A 17,439-nucleotide genomic window follows, 5' to 3' on the forward strand; every position below is an offset into this window, starting at 1 on the left:
CCTTCATTCCATCTATATTAGATAATCCCTCTTTTGTGACCAGCCAGGATTACCCCACAAGCATTATAAGCTATTTATAAAACAAAAGCCATTAGCCTGCCCCAACCAGCTGGCCAATCTTTCACCCCTATAATTCTACTAATTAATAGACTGGCAGTGGCACTGAAAACTTAACTTTACAATATTTATCCATCAACTTGAAAGCAGCGTTTCGAAACTTAATTTTGGAAATTTTGGATTTCTCCCTTTTTCTTATCATTTATTCTTGTGTGGATAACCACCTCCACCAGCTTCTCTCCTGGTCTCTTCATTGATCTATCCACCCACACTGCAACCTTGGCATGTGGAAAACTAATGATTCCCTACTTGCTTTATCCCTGGCACAAAAGAAACTAGCTACATATCCAACAGTTTTTCCGCTCACCACTATAACCTCTCTTTTTATCCACACATCCCTTGTCCTTGACTGCTAAGATTCCTTATCACAGCCTCCTTCCTTTTTTGTACTCCTCCAGATTTATTTAGTATTTGAACCCAATTATATTTTCATTTCTTTTTTATTAATGCAGTAAATAAAGATAAAGAAATCTTCAGTTCAAATTAATCTGTTCAGTCCCATTGACAAAGCTTATAAATCAAAATATCATTAAGACTTGAAATACAACTTCTGCCAGTCCATGTAATTGCCCAGGAGAAGGTAAATTGGGGAAAGAAAGCAATCTAGGTTCCTGTTACACACTTCCTGGTACCCAGGTATAGGATATCTTTGGTACAGATTTAGGAGCTGGTCACGTATCCAGCCTCAGACAATGAAGGGTGGCACAAGAGGCCTAAAGATTGGAAAAAATGTTTCATGTAGAAATATATTTTTGCAAATGTATGATATGTCGGTGTATAATTGCAAAACGCTATTTTTTAGGTTGTATTTTCATCCAGTGAAGACCTAGACATTGCAGAACAACAGACAAGTTTAATCTCTACAACCGAAGATCCAATCAGAGAAGAGGAGGTACCAGTGGAGGATGCTAACAGTGAACAGCAATTTGGAGTGTTAAAGGATTTTGATTTCTTAGATGTCGAACTGGAAGATGCAGAGGTAAGGCACTTCTACAGTGGTTTAAGATGGCAAACCACACAATCTTTTATTGTATTGCACCAAGGACATGATCATCAAGTTAAGTATCACAAAAGGAAAATGGCATTGCAGTATTATAGCAAAGTTGCACTTTTATTGGTCTTGAAGCAATAGAAAGGTCTTGCAGATTCTATAAAACATAAATTACTCTGGACTACAATTTTGGAACCCATTGAAAGTGATTGTTATTTTCCCTTTTGAAATTTAGTAAAACAAAAAGATGGTGACCTGAACTTCAAGTATTTATTTAAAAGACATAAATCAAAAATAGAATAAAAGTCCACTGTGCAAAGTGACTTGAAGATTTCAACCATATGAACTTGAAGCATCATTTTGTCGGCCATAGCAGTTCCTTTTAATCCCAATTCTCTATCCTTTCTCCATATCCGTTAATACCTTTACAATGTCACCTTGAATTTATATAGCACCTTTAACATAGAAAAATGTCTCAGAGTCAGCCAAAGAAGGAGTCTGGAGTGACAAAGACATAAATAAGGATTTCACCAGCAGATGATCTGTGGTAGGGATGGAGTTGGGTGATGATATGGAGGTAGAAGTAGTTTATCTTTGTGATGGAGGGGTTGTGGAGTAGGAAGCTCAGTTTGAAGTCGAATGGGATGACAAAATTGAGAACAGTCTGGTTCAGTCTGAGGCAGGGCCAAGCAGGAGAATGGAATCAGTGGCAAGAGTATGGACTTTGTGGTGGGGGCTAAAGACAATGGCTTTGGTCTTCTCAGTGTTTAGCTGGAGGAAATTCTGGCTCATCTGCTTCCTAATTAAATTTCACTTTTAAAAACTCTGATTGATTCAACATCTATGACCTTCTGGGGCAGTGCATCCCACGTTCTTACAATCCTTTGCATGCAGAATTTTTTTTCTGGATTTGCTTTTTAACAAGCTTAGATTAAATTTTAAGATTATATACCTCGTGTCAGCTTGACTCAGTGGTATCACATCTGAGTCAAAAGGTCATGGGTTCAAGCCCCACTGCAGGGTTTGAACATATAATCAGAGCTGACACTACAATGCGATACTGAGGGAGCTCTGTACTTATGGAGGTACCGTCTTTCGCATGAGATAATAAACTGAGGCCCCCAACTGCTTATTCAGGTGAATGTACAAGGTCCCATAACACTATTCGAAGAAGAGTGGGGAAGTTCTCAACCTGCGCCAGCAAAACAGACTAATTGGTCATTTAACTCATTGCTAATTGTGGGATCTTGTGTACATATTAACTTCTGCATTTGCCTACATAATAACAGTGACTACACTGAACGCTACGATATACACGCTATTAGTTTATCTACAGTGTATTTTCTCACATTTTAACTAAAATGGCAGCGGGCCTACGTGGTACATTGTCTTGGTATTCCAGCAGACTGCCAGAGCATGGTCATGGTTGCATATATTCCCAATCTCACTTGGGCCTTCTATTGTAAGGCAACCTGAGACAAGCTGATTTCCCCAGTGAGAAAGGGAAAGTCAGGGAATTAACAAGTCAAAGACTCCTCCTCGTGACTTTGAGGATTTGGAACATGTCAGCCGCCTTACTGGAGCTCTAAAAGATGGGGGAAAAATAACTTGAAAACTGGAACTACGGGATATTTAAAAGTGATTTTATTTTATTTAGTTTCTTAGCTGACTAATTACTTTGTAATTAACAAAACTAGAGATACAGAATATTCATTTAAACTAATACTTTGAGTTACGGGCCTTTAAAATATAGTAAACTATTTATTATTTCAAAAAACAAAACGCTATTGTATATTTATCCATTAATACTTGTTCAGGTGAACAATTTTCCACATGCCTTCTTACCATTGATTTAGCCTCAATTTAAAGGCCATATTTTATATCCTAGAATTGCAAATTGACTTTCTGCAAACAAGGGTTTATGAAAGCAATAAATAAAAGTGAATTTGTAAATATTTGTTGTGTTGGTACTACAAACCAATTCTCCAATCGATTTCTCGGTGTGGAACATCACAAATTTGGCCCTTCAGAGTGTAAAAATTAAAATGTTATATCTTCAGATCAAGATTTTGGTGCAATATGTTCACAACACAATCAATTGTTTTTAAATAACAGACAGCTGGTCAAAGGAGAAAGTGTCCAACTCAAAAGATGGTGTTTAATTTGTAGCTCTACAAAAGAAAAGGGTGATGTTGTGTTGTTGTTCTTCAAAAAACCAAGCCTCGACCCCTCTGTCCTTGCAAACTACCGCCCCATCTCCAACCTCCCTTTCCTCTCTAAAGTTCCTGAACGTGTTGTCACCTCCCTAATCCGCTCCTATCTTTCCCGCAATTCCATGTTTGAATCCCTCCAATCCGGTTTCCGCACCTGCCACGGTACTGAAACGGCTTTGTGACTGTGACAAAGGTAAACTATCCCTCCTCGTCCTTCTTGACTTGTCGGCAGCCTTTGACATGGTTGACCACTCTTTCCTTATCCAACGCCTCTCCACTGTCATTCAGCTGGGTGGGACTGCACCCACCTGGTTCCATTCTTATCTATCTAATGGTAGCCAGAGAATCATCTACAATGGCTTCTCTTCCCGTCCCCACATCGTTACCTCTGGTGTCCCCCAAGGATCTATCCTTGGCCCCCTCCAATTTCTCAACTACAGGTTGCCCCTTGGCGACATCAACCGAACACACAGCATCAGTTTCCACATGTACGCTGATAACACCCAGCTCTACCTCACTATCACTTCTCTCGACCCCTCCACAGTCTCTAAATTGTCAGACTGCTTGTCCGACATCCAGTTCTGGATGAGCAGAAATTTTCTCCAATTGAATATTGGGAAGACCAAAACCATTGTTTTTGGTCCCCGCCACAAAACTGATTCCCTGGCCACTGACTCCATTACTCTCCCCAACTTCTGTCTGAGGCTGAACAGAATGTTCGCAACTGTGCTGCCATATTTGACCCTGAACTGAGCTTTCAACCACATATCCACAACATAACTAGGACCGCCTACTTCCACCTCCATAACATCGCCAGTCTCCGCCCTTGCCTCAGCTCATCTGCTGCTGAAGCCCTCATCCATATCTTTGTTACCTCTCGACTTGACTATTCCAACGCACTCCTGTCTGGCCTCCCACATTCTACCCTATGTAAACTAGAAGTGACCCAAAACTCGGCTGCCTGTGTCCTAACTCGCACCAAATCCCGCTCACCCATCACTCCTGTGCTCACTGACCTACATTGGCTCTCGGTTAAACAACGCCTCGATTTCAAAATTCGCATCGTTTTTAAATTCCTCCATGGCCTCGCCCCTCCTTATCTCTGTAATCTCCTCCAGCCCCACAACCCCTCGAGATGTCTGCGCTCCTCTAATTCTGCTCTCTTGAGCATCCCTGATTATAATTGCTCAACCATTGGTGGCCGTGCCTTCTGTTCCCTAGGTCCTAAGCTCTGGAATTCCCTGCCTAAACCTCTCCGCCTCGCTACCTCTCCTTCCTTCTTGAAGACGTCCTTAAAACCTACCTCTTTGACCAAGCTTTTGGTCACGTGCACTAATTTCTCTTTTTGCTTGGTGTCAAATTTTTTTATCTCCTAATACTCCCGTGAAGCGCCTAGGGACATTTCACTAGGTTAAAGGTGCTATATTAAAAACAAGTTGTTATTGTTGTTCATCTGTACTTTAAAAACTCACTACCAGCTCCTAAACATATTCCTAAGCATTCTATCTGAATGCTGAACTGTTTTACATCCAAAGTAACTGACTCATCTTTGGATATTCATCAAATATGATATGTGAGATTCTTTGGGATCATTAAAAACAAAAAAGCAGTTTGAAAACAACTTGGACCAAATTGAACGTTAAATTATTACTTAAATTACAAAAAATATAAATGTGTTCGTGAAAATATATATATTTTTGCCCCAAATAAGGTTTCTTTGTTGTTCAGTTTGCTAGAAACAGTGCACTTTGATTCTAGCATTTATTGTGCTGACATGATCTTGTCAAATAAAGCGTTAAATTCAGACAACTACATGATTGTCTATAAATATATATGTTATATTACTGTTCTTTATGTGTTGGTTAAATAAATATGCTTGATAGTTAAAAAATTCAAACAAGTTTATAGATGTCTTTCTGTCATCTAAGTTTAAATGAGCATGTTGGGAGCTTCCTGTATGTAATTATTGATTTAACTCCCTAACTATATGACTGTATAGATTAGACTTTCTTGCATAAAAATGGATACCTTGGGTAGAAAAGCAAAGGAGGAAAGACAAAAAATATTCTAACTGAAATTGTTTTAGAATTAACCTGGTCATGACCTCTTGTGGGCAGCATTCAACTATGAGCAGGTGAAAACTGCCATGTTTTCCAAAACAAATTAGCTCAAAGGTGTGGCAAGAGCAGCCTGTCAGATGTGAATTCTGAGCAGTTCTACTACCATAAATATTATCAGTAGCTAACTAATGTAGGTTAAATATTTTTTAATCCAGTGTAATCTCCAGATCTATTCAGTGGTATGTAAAAGTACATCTAATGGTAGAAAATCAGTACAGTACTACTTCATTTTTGTCATGCATTTGTTTACTGGTAATTTGAAAAAAATGCTAAGCCTTTAAATAGCATATGCAGCTTAGAAGAACTGGTAAAAAGATGAGCTGCTCGTCCAGCATATGTTTTGTTACCTGAAGTATCACACCCGAACTAAACTGCCTGTTAAATTCAATGTAATTGATGTTTTTTGAGATTAAGGCATACTCCTATTTCTTACATCGTGCCAAATATTTCTCTTTTCTTACTTTTTAATGCTGGTCATCTCTTTTCCTCATTGCTAACCAGGAGCTGCAGGTAAGTTGCAGCCTGGTGCAGTGTTTGTTGAGTTACTGTCTTGTGTGTGATAAATGTTGAATGTTCATGGTATAGTATTACTATGTAGGCCCTTAATGTTTTGTTTATATTTGTGTGCAAATTTTGACCATTTCTGGGACATGCCTATACATAAATGTAAAAAACAAAATGAACAAACAATACAAGTATTAGCTAACTTAATGATTTTTTTATGGACAATTTTTAATGATAAATAGAACAAAATATGTTTAACTTTTATAAATAGATTGGTTACGTAGTTACAGAAAGTACCATTATAGATGATAGCGAGCTATGTGTTAATTAATGTGGTTGACTGCATGTTTAGTTTATTGTTGCACACGATCACTTGTGGGTATTTCAGTAATTCACTAAAGATTTGCAGCTATGCAATCTGTTATGGGAATAAGCTATTTTCAGCATACCTGTAATATACAATCCCGTAATGTTCTGTTAGTACTTAAGTTGATCCTATGAAATACAGTTTTAAGAAAAATCCTGATAGTAAGAAATACTAAATTTATAATAAAACTGTTGCAGGGTGAAAGCATGGACAACTTTAACTGGGGTGTGCGGAGGCGTTCATTGGACAGCATTGAGAAGGGAGATACGCCATCGCTCCAGGAGTTCCAGTATTCAGGAAGCACACCCAGCTTAAACTTGACCAATCAGGAGGACACTGATGAGTCATCTGAGGAGGAGGTACTGACGGCCAGTCAGATATTAACCAGGTCACAGATAGTAAGTCATTGTTTTTCTCGTCTTTTTTATATTTATATTTGTGTTTCACATGATCACACAAGAAGGTAGTGTAGCTTCTTCAGCTGTAAGAGACTAACTACAACTAACACAAATACTCATTCTATGCAAATTGTTGTGGTTAGTATATTGTGCTCACTGGGGCTTTGCTGATGGTTCTGGACATGTACTTTAAATTCTCTGTAATTAGCAAAATTGAAAATTTTCTAAAAGCTGTTTCAATAAGATATCATTACTATTGATGCAGTGTAACAGTATAGATTATTATTAACTAATATTGGAAAATCTGGCATTAAATTTAGTCAGCTGTGTATTTGACCCAGCACCAGAGTTCTAAGGTTATAAGACTGCACTTGGCACAGAATCTCGCTGAACTGGAGAATTATAAATGCTTTGAACTTTAAGAGAATGTAAATCACCAAGATTTTTGTCAAATCAATTCCTTTTTTGATATTTTCCCAAAATATCAGTAGTTTAACAATCTGGCTACTCGTGTCATATGTAGTATTGTAAGCTACTTTAAATCTCTGCTTCTTAGAAGAACATCTGTTTTCTTTACATGTATTAAAAAATCAAGATTTAGGATTGGGAAAGGAAATACATGAATTATGTATGAATACAAAACATTGCATGAAATACACATTTTAAAGTGTGTTTAGGAAACTTTGTTAAAAAACTACATACAGGAATGTGTATATGATTAAATTACATACCACTTTATAATTTAAGTTTATAAATTTCCATTGTTTTTTTTCTGTTTGGTTTTTGTTTGAAGACATTTGGGAACCCCATTATCTCCTTATTGGTTTATGTAGAAAAGGCATTCTACTTTTTGTTTTTTGCTGGTGTTATTTTTCCCTTCCGAGTCCCATTGTCTGGTCCCTAATGTTGCTGCAGCTATTTTGTTTCTTCACTTAATTGGCAGTGGGATTTCACCGCAGCTACCATCAATGCACAGTGGGACTAATCCTACTAGTTTTCTTTGTATAGTGTGCAGAAACCATCATGATCTTGATAGATTGAAAGGAAATGGTTAACAAAGTAAAAATAAAAATATTGCTGGTGTTGGAAATCCAAAACATTGTGAACAGAAATGTATTTTCCCTTGGATGTAAAAGAATCAAGTTTGCAGGAAAACGATAAGAGTAATTTGCATTCTGCAGTAGGACAGTTCAAAACAATCATCATACCGGGCTCAAGTTTCTCCGCCTCCCCCCTCCCCCCCCCCCCCCCCGGGTTAAAATGGCGCACCTCCATAAGGTGCGCCGACTTTCTACACTAAAACCAGCGGCGAAAACTTACCTAGGTATTCTCCCCGCTCTGCTGTGTGTCCCGGGTCCTGGCGCGGCGCTCCTCGTGGAGTGGGGGGTGGAGCTACAGCCCTGCGCCAAAAACAGTGCCGGCAGCTGTGCGCATGTGCAGTAAAGCGGTCGCGCATGCGCAGTAGCTACCCCCATGATTGTAATGATGATGCCTGCAGAACGCATCCCGCCCCTATCCCAGGCCGAATGGCCTGCTGCACAGGCCGGCCGCTGAGGTCTGCAAGAAACAGGTTGGTGTCAGGAGTCTGAGTTTTGATCAGGGGGGAGGAGTATTGTGAATGGTAACTTTTATGTGAAGGAAGAGAAGGAGAAATCACATTAATTTCAAGTGATGAATCAGGAAATTTGAAGTTGCAAGCCTTTCTTTGCATCTAAAATTTTAGTCATTAAATCATGTCAATATACGCTTGTATTTTAAAGTAAATATTTTAATATTAAGGTGGTTAAAGCAGCTGTATATTAACACTTAAATAAGTTGAACAACCTGTCGATTTTTTTTCCCCCGTTTTTCTCTCTCACCTTCCCCCCACCCCAAAGCGGGAAACCTTCAACCGCAGGTCCGGTAAGGCGGCCGAATCCGACCTCATCGGACTTCCAGAAATAGGGATTTTAACTCTCCCGGCTATGGCTGGCCTCAACCTTTAGCCCTGGTCGTCTCTGTCGCTCCAGCAACTTCTGGTTAATGATTTATCCAGCCTGGCACTTAATTTCTCCAGCGACCAAGTCTCGACTTTTGGTTAATGATTTGACCCGCCCTCAACGACCCCCAGGGCTGAACTCGGGCGTGTCGGCCGATCTCTAAACTCCTTTCAGGGCTAAATGGAATTATCTTCGGTCCCTCACACGAGGGAGTCGAAGCCCCATGCCTCTGCCAGGTTTCAAGCTGCCGTTTTTAAAGCCCGACCAAAAACCCCAAAAATGAGCAAAATGGGAAAAAATTCCCGTCCGAAAAGGGTTGAAAGTCAGTGGAGCAGCAGCCCAGGTCAGTCTCTGCAGACCTCATTTTCTGCTGCTCTTTCGTAAGGAAAGAAGAGAGAACAATGTTTAAACTTATCGCTAACAAATCTCTCAGTTGGTGCTTTAGGTGCAGGGTTCCTTCTATTTTTTTATTAATTAATTGCTTATTACTTTTTGTGTTTTGTAAGTCTTGATGCTTTCCTTGTATTTTTTATTATTGAATGCTTATTTTTGCGCTTTGTTTAGTGCTTGGTGCTTTAAATGTACTTGCCTGCGCTGATTTCTTAGCTCACCGCAAGGTTTTTGTGTGCGGCTACAAGTGGCCACATACGCTGGCCTAAGTTAGTTTGGAGTAACTTTTAGCTGTCTAAATTTGCTTAAATGGCCAAAACAGGCGTAAGAGGCTGGTAACGCCCCCTTTTGGAAAAAAAAGGAACTAAAAAAAAACCTAACTAATTCGCTTACACTGAAGCAAATTAAATGGGCAGAATTTGGATTTTTAAGATAGTACAAATAAATCTAGTTGCTTCCAAAAAAACGGAGCAACTCCTGGGCAAACTTGGGCCCACTAAAACTTAACCCATTTTGTTGACCCTTTCTTTCCAGTTCATTTCTTAGAGTATAGTTTCAACAATCCAAACTGCAGCTTACAAAGCCTGTTGGATCACATCACAGTTTTTCACTTTGTCTTTATAAAAGATTCTTTAAAATTGTCATAAAATAACCTGTGATGTTCAGAATCTCAATTTTTCAGTTGCGTTCAGAATTGGATTGCTGATCACACAAGAAGGTAGTGTAGCTGCTTCAACTGCAGGAGACTAACTACAATTAACACAAATATTCATTGAATGCAAATTGCTGTGGTTAATATATTTTGGTCACTGGGGCTTTGCTGATGATTTTGGACAGGGCCATATGTACTTTAATTCTCTGTAATAAGCAAAATTGAAAATTTTCCAAACATTGCTTCTATAAGATAATATTATTATTGATGCAGTTCAACAGTATAGATTATTATTACCTAATACTGGAAAATCTGGCATTAAATTTGGTCAGCTGTATATTTGACCCAGCCACCAGAGTTCTAAGATTACAAGACTCTGCACTTGGCACAGAATCTTGCTCAACTGGAGATTTAGGTAATCAGGTGCAGAAGTCAGCGCAACCATTTTGCAGCATATCTGATTTCCTGAACATTGATTTTAAATGGATCTTATAGAATCACAGAATGCTACAGCACAGAAGTGCCTGTGCTGGATCTTTGGTAGAGCTATCCAATTAATTCTACTCCTCTTTCCCTATAGCCCTGCAATTTTTCTCCTTCCAAGTATTTATCCAATTCTCTTTTAAATGTTGCCATTTACCACCACCATCCTTTCAGGTAGTGCATTCCAGAACACAACTCACTGTGTAAAAGAATGTTTCCTAATGTTATCTCTTTTGCAAATCACCTTACATCTTTAGTACAGTTATGCATGCCTCTGCACTGAGCAGTTTTGAAGTTTAGCTTTCAAGAGAAAATAAATAAATACTGCTTTATCAAGAAGGCAGGAAGCTTTTCTCCCTGGTCTCGACTGAAGATTACCTGAATCTGCTACTATAAGCTTTGGAAACCAATGTATTTTTACATTTTTCATTTTTATTCCTTCCTCCTATTTGGGCTGCAATTGGGTCCACTTGGCACATTGTCCAAAAGGCTCAGCTGAGATTGAGAGCTTATTGGAAAGAGAACTTCTTAATACACCAATGACCTGGACTACCAGGTTGCCGCTGATTTATCTATTTATAAAAACTTCAACAATTTGCAAAATTGGCAGTAGAGCTATCAGACGGTATAACTTACTGAAGTTACATTTTTCATTTAATGAATGGTCAGTAAAACAGGCTCAAATAAGTCAAAGTGATTGAAAAACTTTAGCAGCCTGGATGCTGAACAGTTTATGCAGTGCTGCCACTCACTGTTTTCAGATAGTTTTTATTGGGATATTTAGGTATTGCATATAAACAAAGTGAAACTTCAATACCAAAACCCAATGGAACAAAGATTTGAAGATTAAAAAATGTTGAAACTCCTGGCATTTACGCACATATGTGTCCATGCATCAACATGCAAGTTTTGGACAATGGGAACTGATTGTTTCCGCGATTCTCTAACAGTTAACTATTTGAATGTTTAGTAACAGCCTAGATAATAGGCACTAGTATCGTGCATTGTCCAAATATTTGGCATCAAATTTTGTTTCTGGTTCACCATGTCATTTAATTTTTAGTATTTCAGATGGTAATAAATATCTATTATAACGAGTGAGTTATTTTTCCTAATAATGAGAACTAAATTCTTATGGCTTTATTCTCACTTCAAATTTCCTGTATGCTTCCCTTAGCTAAACAGTGATTCAGCAACAGATGATGCTGTACCAAACCATGTGGATTCCCTGATGCAGTCAAGGGACACAGCAACCAGTGTGGTGTCTGAAGAAGCACCACTGCCCAGAGCTGAGACCCCAAATTTAGAGACACCTCTTCCAGATAGCGCTAACAACCAGCTGCCTGAGGTGGGAAGCAATGTGGGTAGAAATATGGGTTGGTGCATGGCTGATTTGGGATCTTTCTAATGCCATTTATTCCTTGTATATTTCTGCACTGAAAGTTGATCAGACATTGCAGATTCACAGAACCATATGAAGTTTCAATATTTTTAACCTGTGACAGTATTTAGACAATATGTGTGCGTCATAAGATCCCTAAAGGATCGTCTTTAGACGCATGAATTGTTAGCACAGGTTAAAAAATCCTTCTTTTGTATAATAGACTTGTACAGCAATTTTGCAGAGGTATAATTTAAAGAGGAAGCCTGCATTCTCTCATAGTTAATCCTGTGGTTTTCAAGGTTGATGGTGATTTTTCTAAGCAACTAATTCCAAAAAATCTAATTATGGCTTGGCTATGTTCATCTTTTCTTGGCTTTGCATATTGCTCAATGATTGGGGGTTGAGATTGTGGGTACTAGCCTCAGGCCTGCTGTGTTAGCATATCATCTGTGTCACCTATCCTTAAAATGCCAGTGTAAAGGCCTATGGAATAAGGCTGGTTAGTGTCACCTTTGGGGCTAAACCTGATTTGTAAGTATTATAACATTTCTTTTTTACTACAGTTAGAGTCTAAAATACGTTTGATTATTTGTGTATAGCAACTTTATTTTGCTTATTTTTGTTAATATATAAATATTGTAACTAAAATTACTATCAAAGTTATTGCTGTTATATAACTATGGGCATATAGCTAAAATTATTGATTTCCTTTTTTTATGCGGGAGAGGAGGGTGCATTGTCAAAGTGAGAGGTGGTAATGCAGATCGTTAAACATTACTCATTTTTTTGCACTTATTGACTGCATCAAACACTTACAAATTGAATAAAGCATAGGTGAGATGCAGAGTAACCTTAAACCAAACTTATAAAAAATGTTCCTGAAGTTTCCACATTTCCACACCAAATATCCTTGTGGATTGTGAGCATGGCTGACACTTTAGTGATTATTTGTATTAAATTGTGGGACAGTTTTATGTTGTGGATGTACCCACTTGGAACAATTTGTAGCCTAATCAAAGTGATGAAGAACATTTTGTGAATTGTGGCAGAGATGACGAAACCTAAGTACAGGTGTGCTATGTACTATTCCTGTCCGAGAGAAAGAGCAGACAGTCTCTTTCCAGTCTTTGCCAATGATGCTCTTGACAAGGCGTGATTTAGATCCAAATCCAGGTTATCATGCTACTATTACTACTCTTACTACTCTTACTATTCTTCCTTTTCCCAAGAATCCCTGCCTGTAGGAAAAATACAGAATTTTCTTTCCGAACTTATACTTAATAATGTGATGTATTTTGTGTGTGAAATGACTGGTAAGCCTCCGTCTTACTATCACATGGCACGGCCTATTTACAGTTGTGCTGTTCGTGGTAGCTACAATGCCAGAGCACTCAACCTCCCCATCTCTCCCCACATCTTGAAAACTTGGATTCAGATCCAATCTTGATTTGAAATTTGGTTTCCTGTAGCAGTAGGTTTGCCTGTCTTGTTCAGGTTCTTAGTATGGCTGCAGTTAAATCCTGATGGGCCAGTTAACTTTCAGGATTGATGGTGCTCACTAAGAAGGTTGCAGACTGGAGGAACCCATGTACAAGCCTGAGATGGTTAGCCTGGTTGGTGAGGGGAGAAACTATAAAGAAAATCACACCAGAGAAAGTCAAATGTATTTCTGGGTACTATCTTTGCCTCTGCGATTTCTTTACTTACCCCTTCTGATTATTGCACTTATCAGTAAATCTGATGGTGTAAGCTCCATAACTGATGTCTTAACTGATAACTGAAGACCGATGTCCTGCCTAGTATGACACTGGCATTGATGCAATGTACAAATGTTAGGCCTGCTTTAACTGCAAAATGACACCTTTGAACAGCCAGCAAGGGATGCCTTTGCGCTGATGGGAAGATATTGTCCCGTTGTCGCTTTTTTTTCTGCATTGTAGCCGTATAATTCCTGAAGACATAAGAACATAAGCAATAGGAACAGGAGTAAGCCATACGGCCCCTCGAGCCTGCTCCACCATTCAATAAGATCATGGCTGACCTGATCATGGACTCAGCTACACTTCCTCGCCCACTCCCCATAACCCCTTATCATTTAAGAAACTGTCTATTTCTGTCTTAAGTTTATTCAATGTGCCAGCTACCACAGATCTGTGACGCAGCGAATTCCACAGATTTACTAACCTCTGAGAGAAGAAATTTCTCCTCATCTCTGTTTTAAATGGATGGCCCCTTCCTTATTCTAAGATCATGCCCTCTAGTTCTAGTCTCCCCTATCAGTGGAAACACCCTCTCTGCATCCACCTTGTCAAGCCCCCTAATAATCTTATACGTTTCGAAAAGATCACCTCTCATTCTTCTGAATTCCAATGAGTAGAGGCCCAACCTACTCAACCTTTCCTCATAAGTCAATCCCCTCATCCCCGGAATCAACCTAGTGAACTTTCTCTGAATTGCCTTCAAACCAAGTATATCCTTTGCCTGCTGATGGTCTTGAGGGCCTGCACCGCGCCGATTTCCGGTCCATCGGCGGGCTGGAGCCATTGGAGGGAGCAGCATGCGGCGGCATACCACTGCCAGGAGCAGCGTGTGCTGCTACAGGAGGGCGACGGCAACGAAGCCATGTCGCTGATTGCAGTGCGAACAGGCACAGCAAGAGGGGATAGGAGCGGCACAGTCCGTAGAGGGAAGTGACCGGGGCCCAGAAGAGGCGAGGGCCCAGGGGCAGCATGGGCCAGTCCACACTGCGATATGTGTGTGCGCTCGGTCTGTGCAGCAGAGCTGGTCTCCAGTTAGTCTTGGGTAATCCTTGCCACTGGACCAAGACCTAGCTTTGTCAAGTCCGTGTGGTGGCTGGTGTGCAACGGCCACCACACATTAAAAAAATTCAAGCACAGGCATCTTCCACCCTTCACGATGTAGTTCGGGATCTGGAATATTAGGTACTTCATTGAAATACCTGTGAACTCATCCCTTTTTGGCGTGGAAGCAAGTCATCCTCGCTTCGAGGGACTGCTTATGATGATGATGATGATGATGATGATCCTTTCATAAATATGGAAACCAAAACTGCACACAGTATTCCAGGTGTGGCCTCACCAATACCTTATATAGCTGTAGCAAGACTTCCTTGCTTTTATACTCCATCCCCAAGGTACTATTGGCCTTCCTGATCACTTGCTGTACCTGCACACTATCCTTTTGTGTTTCATGTACAAGTGCCCTCAGGTCCCGCTGTACTGCGGCACTTTGCAATCTTTCTCCATTTAAATAACTTGCTCTTCGATTTTTTTTTTCTGCCAAAGTGCATGACCTCACACTTTCCAACACTATACTTCATCTGCCAAATTTTGCCCACGCACTTAGCCTGTCTATGTCCTTTTGCAGATTGTTTGTGTCCTCCTTGCACATTGCTTTTCCTCCCATTTTTGTATCATCAGCAAACTTGGCTACGTTACACTCAGTCCCTTCTTCCAAGTCGTTAATATAGGTTGTAAATAGTTGGGCTCCCAGCACTGATCCCTGCGGCACCCCACTAGTTATTTGTTGCCAACCAGAGAATGAACCATTTTATCCCTACTCTCTTGTTTTCTGTTCATTAGCCGATCCTCTATCCATGCCAATATATTACCCCCAACCCCATGAACTTTTATCTTGTGCAGTAACCTTTTATGTGGTACCTTATCAAATGACTTCTGGAAATCCAAATACACCACGTCCACTGGTTCCCCTTTATCCACCCTGTTCGTTACATCCTGAAAGTATTCCAGCAAATTTGTCAAACATGACTTCCCCTTCATAAATCCATGTTGACTTTGCCTGACCGAATTTTGCTTTTCCAAAAGTCTTGCTGCCGTTTCTTTAATAATGGACTCCAACATTTTCCCAACCACAGATGTTAGGCGAACTGGTCTATAGTTTGCTGCATTTTGTCTGCCTCCTTTTTTAAATAGAGGCATTATATTTGCAGTTTTCCAATCTGCTCGGACCTCCTCAGAATCCAGGGAATTTTGGTAAATTACAACCAATGCATCCACAATCCCTGCCGCTACTTCTCTTAAGACCCTAGGATGCAAACCATCAGATCCAGGGGATTTATCTGCCTTTAGTCTCATTATCTTACTGAGTACCACCTCCTTAGTGATTGTGATTGTGTTAAGTTCCTCCCCCCCCCATAGCCCTTAGACTATCCACTGTCGGAATATTGTTAGTGTCCTCTACCGTAAAGACTGATACAAAATATTTGTTCAGCGTTTCTGCCATCTCCATGTTCCCCATTACTAATTCCCCGGTCTCGTTCTCTAAGGGACCAACATTTACTTTAGCCACTCTTTTCCTTTTTATGCACCTATAGAAACTCTTGCTATCTGTTTTTACATTTTGTGCTAGTTTACTTTCATAGTCTATCTTCCCTTTCTTAATAATTTTTTTAGTCGTTCTTTGCTGGCTTTTAAAAGCTTCCCAGTCTTCTGTCCTCCCACTAGTGTTATCCACTTTGTATGCCCTTGTTTTTAATTGGATACCGTCCCTTATTTCTTTAGTTAGCCGCGGATGGCTATCTTTTCCCTTACACCCTTTTCTCCTCACTGGAATATATTTTTCTTGAGAGTTGTGAAATATCTCCTTAAATGTACACCACTGTTCATCAACCGTCCTACACTTTAATCTATTTTCCCAGTCCACTTTAGCCAACTCTGCCCTCATACCATCATAGTCTCCTTTATTTAAGCTTAGTACGCTGGTTAGAGATCCATCTTTCTCACCCTCCATCTGAATTTGAAATTCAACCATGCTATGATGACTCACTCCAATCTCCTTTACTAGGAGATTGTTTATTAATCCTGTCTCATTACACAGGACCAGATCTAAGATAGCCTGCCCCCAGTTGGTTCCTTTACATACTGCTCAAGGAACTTGTCCTATATGCACTCTATGAACTCCTCCTCAAGGCTACCCTGATCAATTTGATTTGTCCAATCAATATGGAGGTTAAAATCACCCATGATTATTGCTGTTCCCTTTTTACAAGCCCCCACTATTTCCTGGTTTATGCTCCGACCAACAGAGTTGCTACTGTTAGGGGGCCTATAGACTATGCCCACCAGTGACTTTTTCCTCTTATTGTTCCTTATCTCCACCCAAACAGTTTCAACACCCTTATCATTTGAGCCAATATCGTTTTTTACTATTGCAGTGATTCCATCCTTTATCAATAGAGCTACCCCATCTCCTTTTCCTTTCTGTCTGTCCTTCCGGATTGTCAAGTACCCCTGAATATTTAATTCCCAGTCCTGGTCATCTTGCAACCACGTCTCTGTAATGGCTACCAGATCATACCCATTTGTCTCAATTTGTGCCGTGAACTCATCTATTTTGTTACAAATGCTACGTGCATTTAGACAAAGTGCCTTTAAATTTGTTTTTTTACCCTTTTTTCCTGCTTGTTTCCTCTCTCCTTCAAACTTACTTTCTTTATTTTTGCTTTCTAATTCCAGCTTTGGTCCCCTCCCTACTGAATCTATTTTCAGGTTCCCATCCCCTTGCCAAGCTAGTTTAAACCCTCCCCAACAGCACTAGCAACCCCCCCCCCCCCCCCATGAGGATATTGGTCCTGGCTCTGTTGAGGTGCAACCCGTCCGACTTGTACAGGTCCTATCTCCCCCAGAAGCGGTCCCAATGCCTCAGGAACCTAAAGCCCTCCCACCTGCACCATCTCTCCAGCCACGTATTCATCTGCTCTATCCTCCTATTTCTGTACTCACTAGCTCGTGGCACCGGGAGTAATCAGAAGATTACTACCTTTTGGAGGTCCTGCTTTTTAATCTCTCTCCAAGCTCCCTA

General features: G+C 40.0%; 1 protein-coding gene across 8 annotated transcripts in view; it reads left to right on the top strand.

The window, feature by feature from the left end:
- The window catches only part of fryl (furry homolog, like), a 693,453-nt gene that overhangs the window by 573,230 nt on the left and 102,784 nt on the right, over positions 1–17,439 (top strand). For 7 of the 8 annotated variants that reach the window (XM_070870121.1, XM_070870094.1, XM_070870097.1 and 4 more), the window contains 3 exons: positions 920–1,096; positions 6,510–6,710; positions 11,392–11,562. In XM_070870121.1, the coding sequence (XP_070726222.1) occupies positions 920–1,096; positions 6,510–6,710; positions 11,392–11,562 (549 nt within the window). The remainder of the gene's footprint in view (positions 1–919; positions 1,097–6,509; positions 6,711–11,391; positions 11,563–17,439) is intronic. The other variant, XM_070870109.1, reaches the window with a different exon arrangement.

Source organism: Pristiophorus japonicus, chromosome 2 (assembly GCF_044704955.1).
Source record: "Pristiophorus japonicus isolate sPriJap1 chromosome 2, sPriJap1.hap1, whole genome shotgun sequence".
Taxonomy (NCBI): domain Eukaryota; kingdom Metazoa; phylum Chordata; class Chondrichthyes; family Pristiophoridae; genus Pristiophorus; species Pristiophorus japonicus.